The sequence below is a fragment of the Salminus brasiliensis genome, chromosome 5 (assembly GCF_030463535.1).
Source record: "Salminus brasiliensis chromosome 5, fSalBra1.hap2, whole genome shotgun sequence".
NCBI lineage: Eukaryota > Metazoa > Chordata > Actinopteri > Characiformes > Bryconidae > Salminus > Salminus brasiliensis.
The window spans coordinates 31,976,990-32,001,836 of record NC_132882.1 but is presented as its reverse complement, the minus strand read 5'-3'; the positions used below and the strand labels follow the sequence as shown (position 1 = coordinate 32,001,836).

At 40.3% G+C, this 24,847-nt stretch overlaps 1 protein-coding gene across 1 annotated transcript; it reads left to right on the top strand.

Moving 5' to 3' along the window:
* Nucleotides 1-5,394: 5,394 nt before the first annotated feature.
* On the top strand, nt 5,395-22,781 carry ice1 (KIAA0947-like (H. sapiens)). Its single transcript, XM_072680202.1, has 22 exons — nt 5,395-5,605; nt 6,636-6,694; nt 8,599-8,634; nt 8,940-8,957; nt 9,808-9,919; nt 10,459-10,535; nt 10,632-10,669; nt 11,313-11,395; nt 11,497-11,573; nt 11,663-11,700; nt 11,825-11,907; nt 12,337-12,373; nt 12,470-12,520; nt 12,613-12,693; nt 12,797-13,227; nt 13,939-16,329; nt 17,754-17,922; nt 18,082-18,242; nt 20,412-20,602; nt 20,718-20,818; nt 21,965-22,063; nt 22,156-22,781. The coding sequence occupies exons 1-22, from the start codon at nt 5,516-5,518 to the stop codon at nt 22,335-22,337; spliced, it is 4,605 nt and encodes a 1,534-aa protein (XP_072536303.1). The 5' UTR covers nt 5,395-5,515; the 3' UTR covers nt 22,338-22,781.
* Nucleotides 22,782-24,847: the final 2,066 nt, after the last annotated feature.

Below are 24,847 nucleotides of genomic sequence, written 5' to 3'. Positions count from 1 at the left end.
GTGATCTGACTACAGCTGATCATTTGGATCTCAGAGAGTACCAGCAGACACCACACAGGTCAGCACACTGATGGTATGTTGGTTGTAGACTCATAGGGATGTTATTAGAATGCTTATAGCAGCGGTTATAAGCACACTGGTTTGCATGCACGATTCACCCCTGTATCTTTTCGACAGGACAAGGAAGAGGCCAGTATATTCTTTCTGTATATTTCTGTATATTCTGGATTTACTTGTGCTTAATAAAAAACCTGAGGCAGTACAGATTCAGAATGTCAATACAAGCTGTGCTGCTCCATCCGTCCTGGAGACTGGTTCACTACTGCAATATAATATGTGATAGTACACGTGATTATTGCATAGAATATCAGAAAGTCAGAATATGTTCTTCAGACCTCAAATATCTTTGTTATGGCTTAATATGCAAATTAATGTGTGTTTGACTTTTTAAAAATCATTTATTTGTAATTTTTCCTCATTTTTCAATCTGCCACTGAAGCATTGCTAGCATTGCTAGGTAGCTCCCCAGCTCCAACACAACCACCTGTGCTGACCAACATCACACCAGGAGTGATGCAGGGAGGAAGTGCCATCAACTGGGAGAGCAAGGCTAATTGTGCTCTCTCTGACTCCTGCTGCTGATGGCAAGCTGCGTGACCCAGCATTCAAACCAGCAATGCTTGGATCACAGTGGCAGTGGCCTGAATCCACTGGACCTGCACTGGACTTTTTTTGTGTGAAGTTTTTACTCCAGAAAATCAGAATGGAAAACGTACTGTAAACACTTTATTAATTACACTTTTTTGAAAGTATGGGTACTGTGACAAGACCTTGTTTTGTTAGAAGTGGAAATTAGGAGTCAGATTATTAGCATATCATACAGATTATAGTCAGATTGCGACAGAAGGCGACTCTGTTAACTTGGAGGAGTACACAGCATCAGTCACTGGCTACATCAGTAAGTGTATTGATGATGTCACTGTCTCCAAGACCATCACCACACGCCCAAATCAGAAGCCGTGGATGACTCCTGAGGTGCGTGCGCTACTGAGGACCCGCGACTCGGCCTTCAGAGTGGGTGACAAGGCGGCCCTAAGGAAAGCAAGAGCCAAATTGTCACGAGCCATCCGAGAGGCAAAGCGCACACACGCCCAGAGAATCCACAACCACTTTAAGGACACCGGTGACACACGGCGCATGTGGCAGGGCATCCAGGAAATCACAAACTACAGGACAATGCCACCGTCCTGTGACAGTGATGCCTTCCTCCCCGATGCCCTGAACGACTTTTATGCACGGTTTGAGGCACAGAACAACACGTTGGTGAGAAAAACCACACCCAAGCCGGACGAACAGGTGTTGTGCCTGACTGCAGTGGACGTGAGGAAAACTCTGCGCAGAGTCAACCCACGGAAAGCTGCAGGACCAGACAACATCCCCGGCAGAGTGCTCAGAGAGTGTGCAGACCAGTTGACAGATGTTCTCACGGACATCTTCAACGTCTCCCTGCGCAGCTCCACTGTCCCAACGTGCCTCAAGACCACCACCATCGTCCCCGTGCCGAAGAAGTCCACGGTGTCCTGCCTCAATGACTACCGTCCCGTAGCTCTCACGCCCATCATCATGAAGTGCTTCGAGAGGTTAGTCATGAGGAACATCAAGAACCAACTGCCCTCTTCACTGGACCCCCTGCAATTTGCATATCGTCCCAACTGCTCCACGGACGATGCCATCACCACCACCCTTCATCTCTCCCTTACCCACCTGGAGAAGAAGGACACCTACGTCAGAATGCTGTTCATAGACTTCAGTTCAGCATTCAACACCATCATCCCACAGAACCTCACGAGGAAGTTAAGCCTGCTGGGCCTCAACACCCCCCTCTGCAACTGGATCCTGGACTTCCTGACAGGAAGGCCCCAGTTAGTCCGGTTCGGGAACAGCAGCTCCAGCACCATCACCATGAACACTGGGGCACCTCAGGGCAGTGTACTGAGTCCTCTGCTGTTCACCCTGCTGACTCATGACTGTGTTGCGAAACACAGTTCTAACAGCATCATAAAGTTCGCCGATGATACAACTGTGCTGGGTCTCATCAGCCTCCGTCATGGACATTTACACTGCCCGCTGCATCCGCAAAGCAACCAGCATTGTGGATGACTCCACCCACCCTTCACACAGACTGTTCTCCCTCCTGCCATCAGGAAGAAGGTACCGCAGCATCCGGTCCAACACGACCAGACTCTGCAATAGCTTCTTCCCCCAAGCCATCAGACTTCTCAACACAACTCAACTTCTGAACTGATATCTTTCTGGTACACGTACACTCTCCCTCTCTCTCTCTTTCCAACCATTTACCCCAGATAACAGGGGAAGTATTTTTTGCACAAGCATTTGCACTAATAACTTTACTACCTCACTGGACTCACATTACCGCACATTGCACAACTTGCACACTACAGTCATTATTTATTATCCTCTGTCTGTACTGTGTTGTCTGTCTGCACTTGTTGTTTGTGTTGCACTTATGTCTTGTATGCACTGTCTATGTTGCACCATGGTCCTGGAGGAACGTTGTTTCGTTTCACTGTGTACTCTGTATGTAGTTGAAATGACAATAAACCCACTTGACTTGACTTATTAGCATATCATACAGATTATAGTCAGATTATTAGCATATCGGTGTTGTCACACAAAAACCTTTATCTCACATTTTCTACCATTATACCAGTCTGTTGCTGCCAGTGCTACATTCTATGCTGTTTTGTGCTGGGGCAACGGTGTCAACAAAAGTGCAAAGAACAAACTGAACAGACTGATTCAGAAGGCTGGTTCTGTTGTAAGAGTCAAACTGGACTTGCTGAAAGTTGTGGCTGAAAAAGGAACTTTGCTTGCCATCATGGACAATGCATCACATCCCCTGCACGCTACAGTGGAGAAACATAGAAGCTCTGACTGAAGACTGAAGACTGAAGACGCAGACTGAAGACCCACCTCTTCAGGGAGTACTTGGACAATTAGAGTACTATGGTCACCTTATTGTCTTGTGTTTAGTAATGTCTAAAGCTTAGAGGTATCTTTTGAATTATTGGTCTATTCTAACTAGCTGAGGTTTTTCTTGGGTAAATAGCAAAGCACTTTGTAAGTCGTTCTGGATAAGAGCGTCTGCTAAATGCCTTAAATGTAAATGTAAATGTAAATGTAGCTCATTCAGTGGTAGACTGCTACAGCTGAGCTGTGCTAAAGAGCTACCTCTAGAAGGCGCCAAGACAACACCTCACTCACATATATAAATATATATATATATATATATATATATATATATATATAGTAATAAGTAATAAAATGTATATATATATATATACATACATTTTATTACTTATTACTTATAAATATGAAAAATTAAAAAAAAAAACATTATTATGATTATTATTAATAATAATTAATAACAATAACACGTATAATATAGTATATTCGTTTGTGCATAATTATTTGTGTTTTATTAAACTTTAACATTGTTTGGAAATCTCCCTGGCTGCGTCTGAAACGTCTTGCCTTGATTTTGCCTGATCTGTAGCTCACAGACCCACCAAATATATGTACTAGTAAGTATATCCACATGATTACGAAATCAGCAGACGCTCTTATTCAACGTGCTTCGTTGTTCAGTCAGACTAGGATCCACAAGATCTCTCAGTGATGCCAAAATACTAAAGTCTCACCACTTTTTACCAAGTAAGACACGAGAACAAAGTATTTGCCGTTTATGAAATTTAAGTTCACCAATCACACTTTTCTGTATTAAAACATTGGAGAAGACCTGGACTAAAATCAGCGTCTTATGAGAAAAAGCAAATATAGCTAACGTTTTACTGAAAACAATCCCGGAACTCACATTGTGTACATTGTTTCCTCCGTTCTGCTTTCTGAGCTGCACTTCCTTTGAGTCCTGTCCCAATTCTCGCCCTATAAACCCTAAGACCCTTCTGGAAGTTGTCGAAGGGCGGATAAAGGGGGAGTGAGCGTTTAATGCGTCTGAGAGTTTAGAGTAAAATTGGGACACACTCCGCCTCACGTCCCTTCACTTGTAAACGACGCTGCTTCTTACACGATAAATACCGCTATTATTACAAATACTGCTGTGAGGCTGATAAAACGGATAAGTGGTCAAACATTTTTAACACAAGCTAAACATTTAATCTTTCTCCCAATTTCTGATTTTTCATATATATATATATATATATATATATATATATATATATATATATATATATATATATGTGTGTGACCCACAAACTATAACAAAATATACACAACAGAGTATTTCCACTAAATAAAAAAACTAATTAAACATTTCAATTACACAACCATGTAGAGTTAAGCAATGGACAGTGCTTTGAAAGGAAATAAAAACAAAAAGAAAAAACATGAGACTTTAAATAATATACATGTGGTGTAAGGCAAATAAAGAAAATATTTAAAACAGAAGGGAATTGAAAACGTCTGAGGTTATTATTTTGGGGCACATTCAGCTTTACGATTTTCTCAGTAATAAAGTTTAAATTCAATCAAAAAAAATGATCAAAACACGGGCGAGTCTCTCCACTTACAACAATGGGTATAATATTGAGCAAGCAGGAAAACAATTTTCACTACACATCAGATGTTTTGTTGTCAAGATCATTAATATAATACAATACATGGTAAATATTAAAATCCGGAAACATCCAGCTTTTAATGTCACTCACAATCACAAAAAGCACAACCTACCAAATCATATTTAAATCCTTTATGTTGAAAATCAGCGCCCTGGTTATATTTTATGACAGATTAAACTGAGTCTCTTTGACTTTTAGTGAAACTGGTATTAATGTGTGGTAATAATGTATTGGGACACTCAACCTGCTCGTGCACCTAGCACGCAAACGAGGGGTGCGAGGGTGCAAGTGCGAGTAATGGTCACTCTCTAGTGCTCACTCGCTGTTGGAGGTTGGTTTTGCAGCCCACTGCCCCTTCACACTTACTAATCACTTTGGGACAGCCCTTAGTGTGGCGAGCCCTCCGCGTGAACGCGCAAACGGAGGCGGGGTGGCTAGGCGGAGGGAGTAGGGAGCGTGTTGAGGATTGGGCGCTCGAGGGCGCGCAGGCCGTTTGTTTGTGTTTGGTTTGGGTGGCCTTTACAGATCGCCTTATTGGACGGCTGTGTTTCGTTTTCTCAAAATCTAAATTGTACCTCTTTGTTTTATTAAACACCCCAGTTCCTCTTTTCCGGCTGCAGTAAAGCTATATTAAGATTTTCTGGGTTTTTTTTTTTCAACACTGGATTAATTCTGTTCAGGCGTTGTTCCTGTATCGGGGCCTGTGAGTGAGTGAGTGAGTGTGTGTTTGGGGTCCTGAGTCAACGTGGTGCGGTGTGTCCATGAGATCGGTGCATCGTTGGGTTGTTTTGGTCAGTTGTATGAAGTCAGGGCGCTGCGGGTCGCGGCGGTGGTGGTGTTAGCGGTGTGTGCGGACCATGATGCCGGGGGAGAAGCAGGCTGATGCCGGAGGAGTCGCCTCTGAGGCCACTTCTGGAACCTGTGAAAACTGCACTTTATTACATCGGGTGAGTTTTCCTCGCTGTAACCTTGGTTTACTGTGTGTTTGAGATTCACTGTGAATAAAAACAGCTTCTTCGTGATCCAGAGCTGACAGTTAGGCGATGTTTATAACATTAGCAATACTAGTAGTAAATATAGCAATACACTCTTATACAGACAGACAGACAGACACAGACTGCTCTGCACGCTTTCCCTCCTTCAACACACCCCCTCTAAAGTCACGAAGAGCCTGTAAATAAGCTGAGGAGGAGTATACAGGAGAGAGGGAGGAGGGGGGGGGGGGTAGTAGAGAGCAGGACAGTTGTCAGTAGGGTTGTCAGTGTATGTGTGAACCTCCTTTCTGGATTTCTTAAAAAAAAATCACCCAGAAATGTGATCAGATCAGTCCTACACCTAGATAAAGTATGTGTAAGTGTATGTAAGTAAGTGTATGCAAATATGTAGCATTTAGTAAACCGATGAGTAAAAGACTACTACTATATCTACCAGACAACCATTTCTAGTGACTGGTGATTAAATCTGCACAATGAGTTGGATGAATTGTGGCCCAATCCTCCTTAAAGAAATGCTTGAGCTCGGTGATGTTGGTGCAGTTCCTTGCATGAAGCACTTTTCTATTGGGTTAAGAAGGTCTGGGCTTGGATTGTTGCAGTCCTCCTGCTTTATCGACCTTTGCCGGTAGACTTACTTGTGTTCATAGGGTTGATGTCTTGCTGCATGACCCACTTACAGGTAAGCTTCAGCTTGTGGACAGATAGCCTGACGTTGTCCTATAGACATTGCTCATGATTATGATACCGCCACCACCATGCTTAACAGAGGACACATTACAGCCCTCAGTCAGCCACAGTTCTCAACCTTATGTATTATAGCTGTCCTGTTCTGTTAATAAGTGTTGATTCTGTAATTAGGGGTGCGGCATTCGTCAGTCTTTTATCGTTATTATGACAAGTTACAGTTCAGTGTGCTTTTGTGTCAAACTATTAAAGTGTTGCTGTCACTTGCATGATGCCATCTTATCTAAATGTGTTTCAGAGCCTAGACGAGTACATGGCTGCGTTGTTGACACTGAAGCAGAAGATCATTGACACAGAGTAAGTGCTACTTGGTTTTCTAAGTCTCTGCTTCTCTTTTATTTATTTATTTATTTATTTATTTACCCACCCCAAACTTGGGACATGATTCTGCAAAACGCTAGTATTGTATTTCTGTATCTTGCAATGCACTGTAGTTCAACAAAAAAAATTAAGAGCATAATTTATCACTGACCTCTGATTTAGATTTATATCAGTTTGCTTATTTCATAAAAAAAGGAGAAGCTAGGCTAACATTGCTAACACACACTCTGCTTGGACTGTCACCAATCTCATCGCGGTAAATATATGACCAAATGCACTGAAAAATCTATCAAAAACTATATAAACATGTTTTGCAAAAAGTAACAGTTTAATAACATGGCATGGATTGGCCTTCATTAAACTACATGATATGGACAGAAGTATTGGGACACCTTTCATTCTTTCATGAATCACATGATGACATAAAGCGAGACCAGCTTTATGTCAACATGTGCCAGCAGTGGGTGCAACTTCAAGTGTCTGAATTCTTTAGAAGAAGTGTCCACAAACTTTTGGACATATAGTGTACATCATCCACATAACCAGTATTCAGAAATACAGAGAAGGCTTTAGCATGTGTTTATAGAGATTGGTGACGGTCTTCATCCAGTGTTTGTTAGCAATGTAGTTTTTGACTCTGGGGAAGAGCTTCAGGGAACGTCCCACACAGGCGCTTCGTGATGCTCATTGCTATCTTCCAACCCGCCAACAGTCTATTTTCACACCTTCAGCCTGCAGCGTTTAAAAAGCAGCGGTGCTTGTTAATATATCTATGCGAATGGGTGTGGTGGTCTCGAAATGAGGGGTGTTGAGGTCCATTTCTTCGCTGAAAACAACCCAGGCAGGTGTCAACAGTCAGACGTTCGTTGCTATCTTGGCAGTGAATTGTCAACACAGGCTCGTGCCCAACGCGCGTACACTCCTGCTTTGCACCATTGAAATAGCAGTCTGCCAAAGTCAGACCGCACCTGGCTCTTAAAGGGAATGGCAAGTGACACGCTGATTGGTTTATTGCATGTTACGCCCAAAACACACCCATGATTCATTAATTAAGAGACTTCCTACATGCCATTTGCTCATTTCTAGCCGACCAAGGCATACTTTTCCCGTCGTTATATGATATGGTCATGCTGAGGGGATAGAGATGGGGTTTGGCCAGGGGCTTGGGCCTTGTGCTGGGGCTTAGATATGGTCATGCTGAGGGTATGGAGATGGGGCTTGGGCCTTGGGCGTTTACCTGGGGCTTGGGCCTTGGGCTTTTACCTGGGGCTTGGGCCTTGGGCTTTTACCTGGGGCTTGGACCTTGGGCTGAGACTGAGCTATGGTTATGAAGAGGATCTGTAGATGAGGCTTTGGCACGGGGTCCTGACCTTGTTCTGGGGATTCCACTTCCACAACCTCCACCCCACCTCACCCCTACTACCTTACCCAGTCAAGACACACTAACACGCCCTAAATTAAGCTGCGCAGTGCACGGTTGACGGCTTGCCTGAGGATTGCAAAAATAGGACCCAAAGAATGATGAATGATATATGAATAATACTTTTATTCAAATAAAGTCCATAATATACTTTTATAGGTGATCTATTTATCTGCAGGCGACGAGATCTAGCATGTGTGGGGGAAAACACTAGACCATGATTCATTAGAAAATGTCCACAGAAACAGACACATGGGGCCGAGATTGCTCAGGATGCTCTCAGCACCGGATACATACGTGTTTAACCTTCTACACAGGCCAGCGTCGCTATAAGCATTAATAAATGCTGTGGAGCACAGCCTCACAGTGAGCGGAGACTGTGGAGGACATTGACCTGCTAGCTGTCAACTGGGTGGCTTCTCATTGTAACCATGGCAACTCTTGTTATTTTTTGTTCCAGCCACCTCCTGAGCGAATACAAGGAGAAGTGCGATGATATCCTTTACCAGCTGTAATGTGTTTAACTCCGAATGGGTCTAACGCAGATGAGGAGATTACGTTGGTGTGTTGATAAATCACAGCAAGAGCTGCAGTTCCTGTTCTAACCCAGGGTTTCTAATGTGTCTTTATAAGTTGTAGGACAGTGTTCAGCTGGTGTGGATTATTTCTTTTTATTTCAGGGGAAGTAGGTAGGCTCAGAGATATTGGAAAGTTGTAATATCATATTCCTTTTATGTTTACGATAAAAAAGTAGAGTGTTTTTCTCTTCATGCTGTCTGTTTTCCTTAACTAGTTCTTACAGCTTCAGAAATCCCAGAGGTAAGACTTTATCCTCTCTGTATCTTGATTCACTTGATTTCAAATGTGTTGTCAGAATGACTTAAGGTGCCAGAGTATCTGGAGCACTGGTATCGTGGTAGTAAAAAAAGAACACAGATATTTATTATTATTATTATTTATAATAGAAATACTGAATATATATACATATTAACTGAAACTATACACACTCTATACACACACTATACATGCTCTATACATACTCTCTATGTACAGTATCTCTCTATGTATCAATATCAATGATCGAAGGAAATATAGCAGCAGGTACCAGTTACACAATACAGCACAGTAATACAATAATTAAAGGTAAATATAAAAAAAATGCATTTGAACCTAATCAGAGATGAAAGGCAGTTCAGTAATAAAGAATAAAGAAAGATGAGCAGGTATCAGCAGATGAATGACAATACTGAATAAATGTGTGCAATTATTGGTATTCCAGTAAAGATATTGCTATTTAAATATTTGGCACTGGTTTAAAGCAATTAAAGCAATTTAAATATACAGGTTTGATATATACTATGGATGCAGTGAAGATTTGAACATGTGATAATTCTGTGTTTAAAATATTTACAAAATGTTTTGGCTGATCTGTGTAGTATTTGTTTAAAAACTATGAGTATGAAAATATTAGAAAGTCTGGTAGCTTGTAACGGAACCGCGGCAGCTGAAATTGTCTTGAAGTAAACCCATGGATTGTTCCAACTGTTGGACTGGGATGTAATTGGCCAAACACCAAAAAGAATAATACAGTTTATAGGAAGACCTCCTGCTAAATGTTCTCTAAATTAAGCACCATTTATTACTCTGAGATGTGATTTTCTTTTTGCAGGGAGAGCAGCAAGCTGCACACACAGTTGGATGAGGTGCTGCTGAAACTCGGCCCTTTAGAAAAGCAGACTATGGATTTTGAGGCTGTTAAGGCAGAACTGGAAGAAACAAAGGTGAGCTACTCCTTGAACTCCTCTACGTCTACACTCTATGTCCAAATATTTGTGGACACAGTGAATGCATTCAGCTACTTTAAGTTGCACCCATTGCTGATGCAGATGTGCAAATGCAGTCCCTGTAGAAAAGTACTGCCAACATGAACCTATTGGCACCATGCCCCCTAGTATTGATCTGTGGAGCAGTGGAACTGTGTTCTCTGGAATGATGGTACTTTTGGCATGAGTTGGGGTGATGATTATCCAACATCCTTACCTTACTGACTCTCCTGTCGATGAATGCAATCAAATCCTCACAGCAGTGCTCCGAAATCTAGTAGAATGCCTTTACTGGACAGTGGAGACAGTTACTCCACCAATAGTAGGATTCACTTATTTTTCCATGTTCTTGATTTTGGAAAAAACAGTGAATGAGCAGGTGTCCCAATACTCTTGTCTATACAGTGTACGTCTCAGTGGTCATTTCACTGAGTAGAATCCAGTGGTTGTGTTGTTTGCCTGTGCTATTTTATTCTTTTGTTCTGATTCTTTCTCAGACTTCTTTGAAGTCTTATCAACGGAGATCTGAGGAGGTGGACAGCTTGAGGGAGGAGAATGCCAAAACACTTGCTTTGTAAGACCCCTCATACTACATAGTCATGGATTATGTGCACACACTGCTTGTTCACTTTGCTTATTTTGTCTATGATGTTTATGTTCTCTTTTTCAGGAATGAGCAGCTGAAAGGCAGTCTGCAGATGGCAGAAGGTACAAAATCATCAGAACTTTTCTGTGTTCCAGCTGTTTTCAGACTCAAACATTAATACGTCTGAATACAGTAGTGTCTACTGCGAGTGAAATCCCAGTGAATGTAGCTATTAAATGCAGGAAATGTAGCTGATCAGCCAAGATGTTTGGAGTAAAAATTGCTGAAAGTACACACAGTCAAAATGTCAAGATGGCTAAGAGCACTTTTTGTACAGTCATGTGAAAAATTTGGGACACCCCATGTCTTTTTAAATATGTTTAAACATCTGGACCTTTGATCTTCACGTGAACAATAACTAGGGAAACGTCTTTAAAAGAATCATCTGTGAAATGTAATTAATAAAAAAAATACCATTTTCCTGTGAGGAACAAATTAAGGGACCCCGCACATTTATTTTTAGTTGAAATGCCTAAAATTACAATCAGGTGCAGCACATCAGCTGCAGATAATTAGGACATGCTCAGATAGGATTTTGGAGGAGCCTGTCCATATTTAAACCTCATTCATTTAGTTTGGTTGGCTCTTGATTGGTAAAGCTCCAATGAGCTTTCTGAGGCCTTCAGATAGAAGGTTGTAGATGCATATGAGTCTGGGAGAAGATCATATCTGCTTAATCATGTTCTACCATTTCTCCTCACACAGATGGAGCAAAAACCCAAAGTCTAGAGTGTGCAAAGCTGAGATCTGCAAAGGAAACGCTAGAAGAAGACCTGCAGAAAACTCAAGTTAGAACGATCACTATTCATCTTCAGTAATACATTCTTTGCTGTAATGGATTTCTTTATTGAGTCTTTTAATGTGGTTCTGGCTCATTTGGTTTAAAAAGGATTCCCTCAGGATATGTCAGCAGGCAGCGGAGGAGGTGGAGAACCTGAGGTTGCAGAATGCCAAGACATTGATTTTGTGAGTACTTGGAAAACTGAAACGCAGAGCTGCTCCTTAAGGTTGCTCAAGTGTTCTTCTAAATCGTCTGCTTTTATTTGTTTCTGCAGAAAAAGTAATCTCGAAAATCAACTCCTGGTGCTTGAAGGTCTGTATTCAGTTACTCCCCCCACATTCGTAATACATGGTTTAGGTTGTTGTAGAGGCAGCAAGTTTAATCAACTAAAGTTATTCTTGTATTGTTGTTCCTTTTTTTCTGTGGATATATATAGACACAAAACTCAAACAAAACAATGAAATCACGGAAATGAAAAGAGACAAATGCAGGCTTGAAGAACATCTTGGGAGAATACAGGTACCTGGGTTTGTTTTTGTATTTTATAGCAAAGTTTTATTAAAAATGAGATATTGTCACTGTCCAATGCAAAACATAAATTGTTTTGTAAAATGGTGACTTTACAGAAAAAGGCCAAATTGTACTTAACTTAAGTCAGTGTAAAATAAGAGTTTAATCCGAGCATTTTTATTGGTCTGTTCATCCTGAATTATACTAATACACACAGTGCACGGAGTAGCTACAGGGTTCAAACATGGAGAAAACTAAAAAAGGAGAAAATAGAGATGGTTTTCATTGGACAGCGGCGATATAATACAATATATTGTATGGAACAATTTGCCAGTTGTTATAAAGACAAATATCTTTATTGGCCTTTAAGTGAGTTGAATACCTTTGAAAGACACTCTGTTTTATTTGGTTATTGATGTGTGGTTTTAACCTTTATAGGCAAAACTTGAGAAATTGGAAAAAGAAGTTAAGAAAGGTAATAATCAAATCATGATGTAACGGTCACATTTTTTAAAATATACATTTAAGTATCTGTATCAGCTGTATACTAAATTGTTTTCTTTTTTAACAGAGAAAAGATGTATGTCTACACAGACGGAGTTGGAGCCAAAAATTGATAAAGGTATTTAATAGTAAAAGCTGTTGCCCCATTGCCACACAATGCCTATAAAGATTATGAACTTATGAACTTTATAAATCTTTTTTCCTATTCAGCTAAAGTTAGAATGCTCCTAGAGGAACTCTGGCATTGTATGGAGCCGCTTTCCCAAACCACAGAAATGTTGGACTTAAATGGTAACTATTTAAAAAAAAAAATTAATTATTATAATTTTTTCTTCATCACTCTGTTAAGTGAACCCATTGCTCTGAAAATAACTAGCCTTTTTCAAAACTGCAGAAAATCAGCACTTATCCACCATGTCTACAGTCAGACTTCAGAGATGTCCACCTCAATTATTGCCGCTCAGTCCTTGTAGAAAGCAGATTTCAAAATCCTCTACCTCAACTCCTGCTAAAGGAAGTATGTCTGACGCACCAGGGATCTTCAGCTCCATGCTGAAGGTGTCTTCTGAGAAGAGTCAGTCTGAAGCCTCATTCCAAGAGGAAAGCAGTCCAAGCAGACAACAAAGGAATAAGAAAACAGGGGCGAAGAGGAAAAGGAGCCAGGGGTCAGAGAAGCATAATCAAAGTAGCACATGGATTGACAAAGGCAGTGATCGTTCATCAGAAAGAGACTGCTGGGGAAACGGCACAGATGTGTGGGAGATTCTGGACGTTTTCCAGCCTTTACCTGCAGCCTTGTCGCCGTTGCCCCTTTCTGATGAATTGGTAAGATTGCTAAACATGCTTGATTAATGTTGGTAAAGGGGACCAGCCATGCTGTGCAATTTTTCAGCCCTCCAAATACACATTCAGAACACAAATTCCGCAGCCTAGTTTTAAAGATAATGAGTTTTAAAGATATTGAAGCCTGATTTTGACCTCCTGATGCAGAACCACAAGGCACCACCTGTTGTAAAAGTCTCCAGTAATGACCCTCAAAGCTGAGTAATGTACACAGGTATTGGCAGATGCATATCTGTAAATTTCTTACTGTATGCACACATATGCCTCTTATATTGGCAAGCTTAGTTCATTGTCAGTAACCGTTATTTGTTCTTTAAGTGTTGGCGACTCTTTCAGCCAACGTTTTCTTGCCAGCTAGCATCGGTCAACTATGTTAAGTCTAGCTCAATGTCAGTTGCTCTCAATTTGGTGACAGGTGTATTTAAAAATGAGGATGTTGGGCACTGTTTATGCACATGTTTTATTGTGCTGATTGTATGTATGTTGAAAAATGGCCTGGAAAATGTTTTCCTAAAAAGAGTGGGAACCCTGATAGTGGCCACACAAAAAATGTGGGATTTGTTTTCAGTTAATGAGTTAATAAATGAATAAATTGAGCATCTTTTATTCAGTTGAGTAAAATGAGTTGCATCAAGTTTCCTAAGTAGTCTTACACCGTGAAGACCTTTAACATCCATATCATGTTTGTTTCAGGCTGAGCTGGATGATGATATATCCGGATCGGGTCTAAAGGAGAGCTCCTCGTCCATTGATTATGATTGTGAAAAATCAGCAGTCAAGGTCACAGAGCCAAGACCTGCAGAGGATGCTGTAGTTACTCCATCTGCCAATGCCTCACCTGGCTCCTTTTCAGAAGCAAGCCTTGTAAACCCAGACATATCATCATTAGTTCCTCATGATGCTGGCAGTGAAGTCACTAACAGCTTTTTGTCAGATACCCAAGAAATGGAAGTGGAAGAACTGTGCGAGGCAAAGGAAATCTTTGAAGACTTGAAGCCCTGTGAAGTTCCATCAGTAGGTTTACAGAGTGAACATGAAGGGGAGTGTGTTACAACAAAACCAGACACCAACTTAACAGAATCACAGCTGAGCTCTATGGAAGACCACATGACTTCTATCAACGTTCAGCCACAGTCTGTTGGCAGGGAAATCCCTAACGCACCTTGTAATGATGTAACCAGTAAAAGTTTAAGTCCTGGTCACCAGCTTGTAAATGCTGACCACAAGTGCCTAGATACTGATGATAACGTTCCGTCTATTGAGGATCACTCTGTAGCTAAAGCAAATACGTCTGATGACCGTTCTGAGATTTCTCTGAATTCAGCAAGACTTGCTGCCACAGAGCCAGAAAGGACAGTAGAGGAAATCCATGGCAGCTGGACCTCAGAGAGCACCACTGAAGGAACAGACCCAACGGCCACTGAAAATCAGAGCAGTGTTGACAAAAAAGAACAGGATTCCTCCCCTACCAAGATCAGTGATGTTTCTGTTGAAGGCCCTATACAGCCTGAGGAAATATCAGATGAGGAAGAGTTCTTTGGTCTGAAGAGAAAAGTCAGAGGGATTTTGTCAAAGCCAAAGAATTCCCTTGAGAATGTGAACAGCGTGCCACTATCAGTTGAAAAGCAAAAACCTGGAGATCACTTTAAGAAAACAAATTCTGAAACTGAAGAAGAAGGACATCTCGAATTATCCAAAACTATACACTTACCTGAGAATAAGACAGATGCTGCCTGTTTAGATGACAAAAACAATACAGAAAATCTATGCAAGGCCATACTACCCAAAGATAATGCTGTGATAAATGGTGACCATGAGACTGCATCGGCAGAGAAGCACAAAGATGAATCTGTGAATCTTCTGCAGAACTCCCTGCAAATCACTGATGCACATAATAATAATGAGGAAAATGAATCTGGAGCTTCCAAGACTTCCAGTGTTGAAAAGGTTTGCAATGTTCCTTCCTCTGGTCTAAGTGAGCAAAGCACAAAAGCAGTGGACTTAAGTGTTAATCGTCAGGATGTTTGTCCACAGAGTCCAGCTATAGAAAACCCAGTAATATTGTCTGGAATGGATAAAGAACAGAATCCATCACCTCTCACAGTTTTTGCCACCAGAGATGCACTTGCGTCAAGCCCATCTCCAGACTCTATTAGAAAAGTTCGCACAGAAATGGGTCCACCTCTACCTCCTGTAGTTATGCCATTGACCGCAACGCCTCCGAAAGTTGGAAAGCACCATACTCTGATTACGGCCAATGTACAATTGCCTGCCTGGCTACCATCAGAAGGACCATTTACTCCTAAACCAACCAAATCTTGTCTTGAGTCAAGTCTTCAAAATGAAGCAAAGAGGTCTCCTTGTCTGACCACTCCCTCGCCATCTAGAGGAGTTCCCTCTTCCCCGTTGCAGTTTGGATCTGCGACTCCAAAACATGCCGTTCCCGTCCCAGGAAGACTGCCCTCATCGGCTCTGAACTCCTCGTCTCCCACCGCTTCTCAGGAGAACTCCATGCAAATGCTGGACACCATGTATCCAGAACTCTCTGCCCAAGCGCGGACTCTGAACATCTTGAGAGGTAACGTTAACCTCAGCAGGGGAGGCAGCGAGAGCGGAACCTCGCCACCTTCCGTTAATCAGATCTCGGGTAACAAAACCATCAACTCCTCATCCACGGCCTTCACCAAGACGGAGCAGAAAGTAAAAAGGACAGGAGCGAATGTACTACTTCCAAAAAGTGCCAAGAAGCTCAGGCTCGACGTCTGTTCACCTAGTCCTGTTAATGCTGCCTCTCCCATGCCGCTTAATAATGATCAGCCAACAGATGCCACAGAATCAACATCCTTCCATCCAGCGCACAGTCTGTCAGGCAGCCATCACGGCAGTCGTGAACAGAGAACAGAGGGCAAACCTAAGACCAAAACAAACGAGTCCCAGATCTCTGAAGCGATTGAAAAACTCCAGGAGTCGTGTTTTGACGTATTGCCTGTGATCAAGAGTCATGTGTTTCTTGGACGAATATCTGTAGTTCCTGTTCTAAGAGACGAGGAAAAGTCTGTAATTTCAGACTTCTGTACCAACCAGGTCAGTCTCAGTTTTGCTTTACTGCATCATGTCAATTTGAGACATGTTATGTTGATTTATTAAATGTTTGTAAGCCTAGCTCTGAACTAACAAGTGTGTTAAAAAAAAAGCTAAAAAAAAAAAAAAAAAAAAGTCCAATGTTGATTCTAATAGTCTCAATAGTTCAGAAATGGGTGTGGTCACTGTGTTGGGATACATCACGGCTACTATGGCATTGGCTCACATCACTCACTATTTCTTCTTTATATATATATAATTCGGTTTGTTTCTCTGAGCTATGACCTTCCATCCACACAGCAGGGTGTTATTAGATCACTCACAAAGAGATTTTTGAAAATACTCCACCTAAGCTTTCTCTCCTGCTACAAATATGGTTTTAAATGTGTATGTAAGGTTGAGTTATGAAGACCTTCTGTTTGAACAACACAGTGAGAAAATCTTGTGTCAGAAAATGTGCTTGTGTTTTGCATTATATTTAGGTCTGTTTTGATTGTTACGCTTGCTTCTTGAGGAATTTGACATCAAATTCCACAAAATGGGCCAAAATGGCTTGCTTGGTTGGTTGGTTGGCTTTTGGCTATAGTTTTTCATCTTTGTCATGTGACCTGAAACTTTCCCCTGACTGGATAGTTGGTCCCCTTACTGCTACTGGCTCTAATACTGCCATTTTTCTTCTGAGACTGATTAGTCTTACTTGCTGTGGTGTTTGTTCTGAGACTCCCCCTCACTGCTATTGGCCCTAATCACTTCCTTGTTTGTTGTGAGACCTCCTGCTGACTGCAACTGGTCCTAATGCTTCCTTTTTTCTTCTCAGACTGATTAATCCCAATTGCTATGGTGTTTGTTCTGAGACCTCCCCCTGAGTGCAAGTGGTCCTAATTGCCGCCTTGTTCCTTTTAAGACCTCCTCTGACTGTGTCCGGGCCTTAATCACTCTGTTGTATGTCTTGAGACGTCCCTCTAACTATGATTGGCTGTGACTGCTACCTTGTTTCTGCTGAGACCTCCCCCTCACTGCAATTACTGCCTCATCTACATTGTGTCTCTGTGATTTGGTCCTAATCCATACCTCCTTCTGCTCTAAGACCTATTGCTGACTGTCATTGGTCCACATTGTTACTTGCATCTCTTGCATTACTTTTGTCATTTGAAGTATGAAGTCAACCCAACTGTACACCACACAAATTAGCCATGATCTTGAAATTGAACTGTTTATGCAGTTCAATTTATGTTTATGCATAAATGTTATGTCTTAGGACATCGGTTTTATTCCAGGGCTCGAATTAGGCAGTATTTAGAGTCCTCAACAGAGCATTTATTTATTTATTGAAACATTGGCATACTCTTGTTTGTCAGTGTCCAATGCACATTTACAGATGTACACATGTACTGACGCTTGTAATAATTCCTTTCTGTCTCGATCAGTGGTCTGCGGACGAGTTCATGACCGTTATTTTAACCAAACTCAAGGCACAGAGAGCTGCTTGGAAGCAGGAATTTCTGCAATCCATTTTTAGAGTCTATGCAGGCCTGTGTCGCCAGAGAAGAGATGTTCAGAAAGCCCGTGCCCTCGCCTACAGTCTTCTGAAAGAAAGTGAGTTTGTTCTTCGTCTTGTTGTCATGTATCAGTGGCATTTCATTTATATGTGTTTACTGAAATATGCTTAATTAAGAGAGGCTTTATTGGCTGGTTTTCATAGATCCTTTTCTTGTCACATGGTCACGACAACCTTGCATTTTATCTTACCCACAGATTTCTCTGACGCTTCAAAGCTGATTTTATTTATGGTGACCACATGGCCGAGCATTCTGCCCTATGAGGGATCCTTGTGCAAAGCCATTCATATAGTGAGCAAGCTGAAAGCAGAGGGAGAGATTTTAGACTACCTTACCGCTTATCTGCACTGGGACAAGGTAAGCGGCCGTCTTTCTTACTTCCTGCACTTTGAAAAGTTTGACTCACTATTTGTCTATTTAAGATAGTCTAATGCAAAATTTGGGCCTCTGGTCAAATTACATATTTTGTTTATCAGTTTAAGGTAAAATAAGTGCGCAAACCTAAATTAGACTCTAGTGCACATTTACTTTTAAGCCAGAACTTTTCCAAAAGACTTTAGTTCCTTGTGCTCTTAACATTTTTTTTTTTTGCATTTATTTAATTAAAAAAAATTATTATTATTATTGATTTTCATTCACATCTACCTGGAACTTTCTGTACCCTGTCAGTTCATGTCACTGTACACAAACAGTGCTAAATCATTGTAAAGATATTCCTGTGTATTCTTAGAACTTTCTTTTCATGTATAGAGATTTTGCATCGAAAGCAGATTTTCAGTTTTGATTGCTACACATTGCACCAGGAGGCTGGGGCAATATTTACTTAGATCGTGCTTAAATCTCATCCTATGGGCCGTGTTTCTTACATACCGTGATACCGTAGTTTACAGCGAAAAGCACAGAAAGACATTTAGCTCTGCGTAATTTATATGCAGTTAGATCGAACACGTAGCACTAACAGGTGGCTAGCAAGAATAGACTAGCATCAGAGAGTACACGCACACTCACTGCACATGGACTGCAGGGGTTTTTTTGTGTCCGAAGCCCACCGCTGCTGTCGGCTAATAATTACAAGGTTAGAGGAGAGGTCGTTAACCAGCTGAGCTGAGAGACAGTGGCGAGAGATGTGTTCAGCCACACTGAACATAAACAGAGCTACTCTAACAACTCACTCTGCCTCTCTCTCTCTCTCTCTCTCTCTCTCTCTCTCTCTCTCTCTCTCTCTCTCTTTCTCAACACACTGCGGTGAGTGTTGAGAAACAACAGCTTTTCCTGGGGTAGAGCTGACTTGACAGCAGTGTTTTAATGTTTAAAATATTTGTTCTGTACTTCAGCTGTTAAATAGGTGTATTTTGTACTAAATGAACCACTGATGAGCCAATTTTAGAGGTTTTTGCTATGATGCAGTTTGCACAATAAACAAGCAACAAAGCCTTAGTTATATATGATATATGATAAAAGTATTATTTATATTATATATAATAAATGACTGAATGTTCTATGTACTCTTGACACAAAAATAAGCTGCAAATCTATAGAAAGTTCCAATACTGAAAGAAATTGTGATAAACTGTCAGAATTAAAAAGTTACTTAAAGTACATAAAACTTACTTATAGTAAAACATGTTTGGCCATACCACCCCTGCCCTACAACCAATAATATCTAGACCTTTTTTTTTTTTTTTGGATGACTGTGCTAAACAATATTATTGTAAATTTATACCGTTTTTATGCCACTGATATAATTAAAATATAATAGCATAATACTGCAATTGTCAAACAATAAAACACATTTCACAGTGCAATAAACTTTTAATTAATAATACTTTGGAAGATGTGTAATTTTATTAGTTTTTTTTTTTATTTGCTGGCACTTAGGGCTTCCTGTTAAAAGTTTGCAGCATATTTTTAAAAGCTGCAGTTTTTTGGTTGTGTTTAATGGTGGCATCTCTTTGGCTATATAATGAGTCATATCAAGGTAATATCAAGGTTGTCAAATAGGTCAAGTCTATATATAGTACGATAATATAATTATTGTGGCAGGCCTAATAATGTAAAAATCATGTGAGCTATTGAGCAGTGGAACTAAAGGTGTACTCCTAGAATGATGGTGCTCCATTCAGTAGGAAGAGGAGTTGAGCATGAGGTGGGGTGGTGATCATTCAACCTCCTGATGTCACTAACAATCGTGTCACTAAATGCAATCATATCCTCACAGCAATGCCCCTAAACCTAGCAAAAAGTCTTTCTTGGACAGTAGAGACAGTTACTACAACAAAAGCAGGAAACCCTTTTTTAATGTAAATAACCTTGATTATAGACAGTAAATGAGCAGGTGTTCCAATACTTTTGTCCAAATAGCATATTTAACTGTATTATTAATTTGCAGCATTAGCATTCAGCATCAATAAAGAACTGTTTGTTTTATTTGCTGTTGTTTGGTTTCAGATTGCACTGAACTGCCCTATTTCTTATATTTACAAAAGGATGTTCATGCACTGAATATCAATTGGTAATTTCTTACAGAGGCCTCCAGATAACATCTATAAAATGATCAGCAGCACACTGCACGCACTGCTCGTGGATGAGGACCTGAAATTCCAGAAACATGATCGTCATGGTGAAGACCTCTGCCCCGCGGCCTGGGAATACATCTTTACCCTGGACCTTCTGTGTGCACACTTAGGATGGAAGTGGACTCATGACAATATCATCAGGTACTGCCTGCATGAGTTCACCTATGTGGTGCTACTTTCAGTCTTCTGGCTTGATAAACTAAAGATATCTATTAAAATATATTTATTTGAATTGTTTATTTACCCATTTATTCAGGAAAGAGCTGTGGCCAGTCATGGATGCATGGGTGACGCAGCCCAGACAACAGCAAACGCCGATCCGAGACGTTTGCGTGGCAGCAGTGATGAGACTGATTGGTGAGTCATTGTGTAAATACGAATACAAAATAATGGGTTGCCAATGGGCGTGCATTCATTAAACACACTGCCAGATGTTACCACGAAGTTACCACGAAGTACCTGGCATCGCCCATTTCTGTAATTTGGTTATGGACTGGATTTGGAACAGAGAAAAGATTTCAGATTGCATTTATACATAAATTCATAAGTTAATATTTTACAACAATCTTATGTGGATCAGTCAGTCAGAGTAAACACAGATAATAGACAAAGGAGAATTCTGCTGCTCATCATGATTTAAAATATAATGGTCATATAGTTTGTCAAACAGTCTTTTTGTTCCCCACTATAGATTATAAGTTAATATTTAAAATTTTATTTATATTTTTTGGGACACCCACTGTTACCCTTCTATACCCTATAAGGGTAGGGCTCTTAAATAGAGGTGGGCAGTATGACGGTATTTTATCGTATCATGATAGATTTTGTTATCGTGATATACAATTTGCTTTTCTAGGCATATGGAGGATATTGTTAGTGCAGTGTTTCATCATGCAAGTTTCATCACAAACAGTGCAATTATACTGGTTTAATTAGATGAAGAGCAGCAGATGTTTAATAATAAATAAAATCACAGTACTCAGTACAGGAGAATGTCTGAATTGTAGTTTACAAGAATCTGTCGTAAAAATGTATTTAAATATTGTAATAGTTTATATATATATATATATATATATATATATATATATATATATATATATATATATATATATATATATATATATATATATATAAAATCAAAAACCAAATCGCCTAGACCTACTCTCAAACCAGCATCAATTCTTCAACCTTTTCTTCAACATTTATCAGCCGGATTTGCTACATGTAAAAGATGTCCTATTACGTTCAAATCTGGTCACTAAAAAGACCAATGAAGAACACTGAGCTCATTGACAGAATACTATTTATTGACAAAATTGTAAGAAATCTAAATGAGCATCATCCAGAGCAGATGAACTAAAATGTTAGTCACCCTGCACATAATACAGTTAATATCCTGTACAATAGACATGTTTTGTGTATCTTTGCAGTCTTTGTTTATCTTCTTGTGTTTACTTTTTTTGTTTGTTTGTTTGTTTGTTTTAACATGCATTCTATGAATAGGGAGACTTGGTCAACTGGGCGTTAAGGAGAAGACATGCCAGTCCGTTCAGAATGTAGCAAAAGCAATTAACCTCTTTGGAAAACATGCAATAACGCAAGGTATGTACTGTATGAATTGGAACACTTTATGAATGAATTAAAATTGACTTGTTAAATACATGTTTTTACTTTGATCTTTGTTTTGCATGTAGGTGTGCCATGGGAGGTGCAACTATCTGCCATCTACACCATTTATGATTTGGCACCCAGCAACCCCAAAGAGGCCCTGGAGGCTTTGGCATCATGGCGTGGAGAAACCACACAGCCCGTCCCTTCAGGCATTACCAGCTGCATCACGCAGATTGGCTGTCTGTGCCGCCAGATCAAACCATAACACATCTGTGGAGCACTACCTACATTTTTATGTTTTTTTGTTTGTTTGTTTGTTTGTTTTTTTACATTTGCACATTCTTTCTTTGTTCTTACCTCAATATACATTGTCAATATTGCTGGCTTCCTGCTTTAAGCTGAGCAATATTGTTTCTCTTATAAAGTATGAAACGTCCTGACGGTGGAAACGAGGTGGTGATGGTTTGCTTGTAAATTATTGTACATTTTGTATCTAGGTATAAAGCTGTTAAGTTTCGCACAAAAAACAATGTTTTCTCTACACTTTCACTAAATGGTCCTTGATTACAATTATCGATCCCTGGGGATAAAGAAAAGCCTGATGATTTTGCTTCTCAATGAGTTGTTTTAATGGATACCGTCTCACTATTTTCATGTAAAACACCTTTAGATCCTGTAAGAAAACCACCAAACATCAAAAAAACAAAAATAATGAGGTATTGGTACAGTGCAAGCTGTCGATTAAGTCATCCGTCACCTGTCCAAGCAGAAGTTGAAGGATATTCAGTTTTGGTGCTGAAAGACTTGCTTCTGCTTTCCCTGCTCAAACACACCTGCCCCGTACTGCCTGGCAACAAACACTTGAACCAGGTGTCGTGGTACTGAAATCACTGAACTTTGCTGAACAGTGGTCCTCCAGGACTGGGAGTGAATACTCCTGCTTTATCTGGTCCATGGCTGTAACCAGGTGTTAAAAGTGTTAATTATATTAAAATCATTTTTATATGATTAACATATTCAACATCTGGATCTGTTCGCTATGGGGCCAAATGTATGGACAGACAGACATTTAGCAGCCAGTACCAATTACACAGTACAGCACAGTAATACTATACAATAATAGCAATAAATAGAATAAGATGGGGGGGGGGCGGGTTATGCATTTGAACCAACTGGAGATGAAAGGTTAAAATTGGTGGGTTTGCCTATTTTTGTTATACTCATACTTGCAAATTTGTATATAATATCCAAATGTACATTTATTCAGTGGCCATTCTGGCAGTAAAATGGTTCATACCACCAGGTTTTTGTAGCTCCTTGGTGGAAGCAACATTCACTACTTCTCTGACACAGTCAATGATGCCATAAAATTTAAATATGACAGACTTCTTGGTCAACACTGCTATTTTAAAGGTTTTTAGCATGGATCAGTGTCAGTATCCTGTACAGACAGTATATAGAAGAAGAACCTGCACTGAGCCCCTTCCAATTTCTATGGAAGAAATATGAACATCAGCTGCAAGGCTGGCTTTATTGCCCAACGCCTCTAATGCTGAATACATGCAGATCTCTGCAGCCATGTTCCAAAATCCAGAGGAACACATTCCAAGAGTGCAGCAAAAAGGGACGAAGGTCATTAAAATGCCCGTAATTTTGGAAAGAGTTGTGTGACATCTGTGACATCCAGGTGTACATTTGGGAATCTGTGTTACCTAGTATCTGTGTAATGTTAACATGGCAAATAATACAAATTCTTATAGTTATGGTTTATTTATTTATTATTGTGCTCATTTTAACACATTTGAGCTGGGAAAATCTTTTCTGATTCATTTATTTATTTATTTTCCTTACAATGAAGGAGGCCTTTCTTTCTGACATCTGGTTCATATCACCACCATTGTGAACAAGCCTGACTCTGCAAGGTTTTCTAGATCTGAGTGTTTCATACCAAACCTAATGCATGTTTTAATATATTTAAAGATCTAATTTGCAATTGTGGTGGGAAAAAAGTACTATAAGAGACAACTAGCAAGATTATTTTCTGTTGGACAGTTTTCAGGTTGGGCCTAGATTAGCCAGGGTAGTGGAACCCTCCTGAAAAAGAATTCTACAAAGCCCTGCATTCATTTCAACACCTAAATATAACTTGCTTATTTATTCATAGATAGAAATGTATTATTAAAGTAGTTTAGTGACAAAATACAGTGTCTATACGTGTTATAAAAATGCATTTTTAAAAAACACAATTTTAACCCTACCCACATGGGTGCCCCTGCTCCACAGGGTTATTGTCTCCTGCATATGGCAATACTACAAGTATTATAATAATATGAGATATGCACTTGAGTCAATAATGGGATGAAAGTGTGGAGGGAAGAATCCACACAAAAAAGCATTAATTTTAGAGAGAGAGAATTGTTCACAGTGGTGGAGAATGAACCCAGACGTCCTAAGCGTTGGATGCCCCTGGAGGATGCAGCTCACACTAACGGTTACGGCTCCCTGGTGGCTGGCTTGGGCCTGTGGCGTATCACACAGTGAGCCGCTCATGGCGGAGGGACACATGTAGGTTGTCATACGGCAAAATAGTACCCAAATATATAGCTATAGCTATTTAAATCTAATTTATCATTATTTCACCACCACTACTAGAAAACGCTCAGTGGTGGTTATGAATAGCAGATGAAGTGGCTATATTTGGGTTGCAAACAGAATGTGCCCTAGTAACTGTCACCGCCACTGCAAAGAAAGAAGAAAGGTGGGCAGACGGTGGGA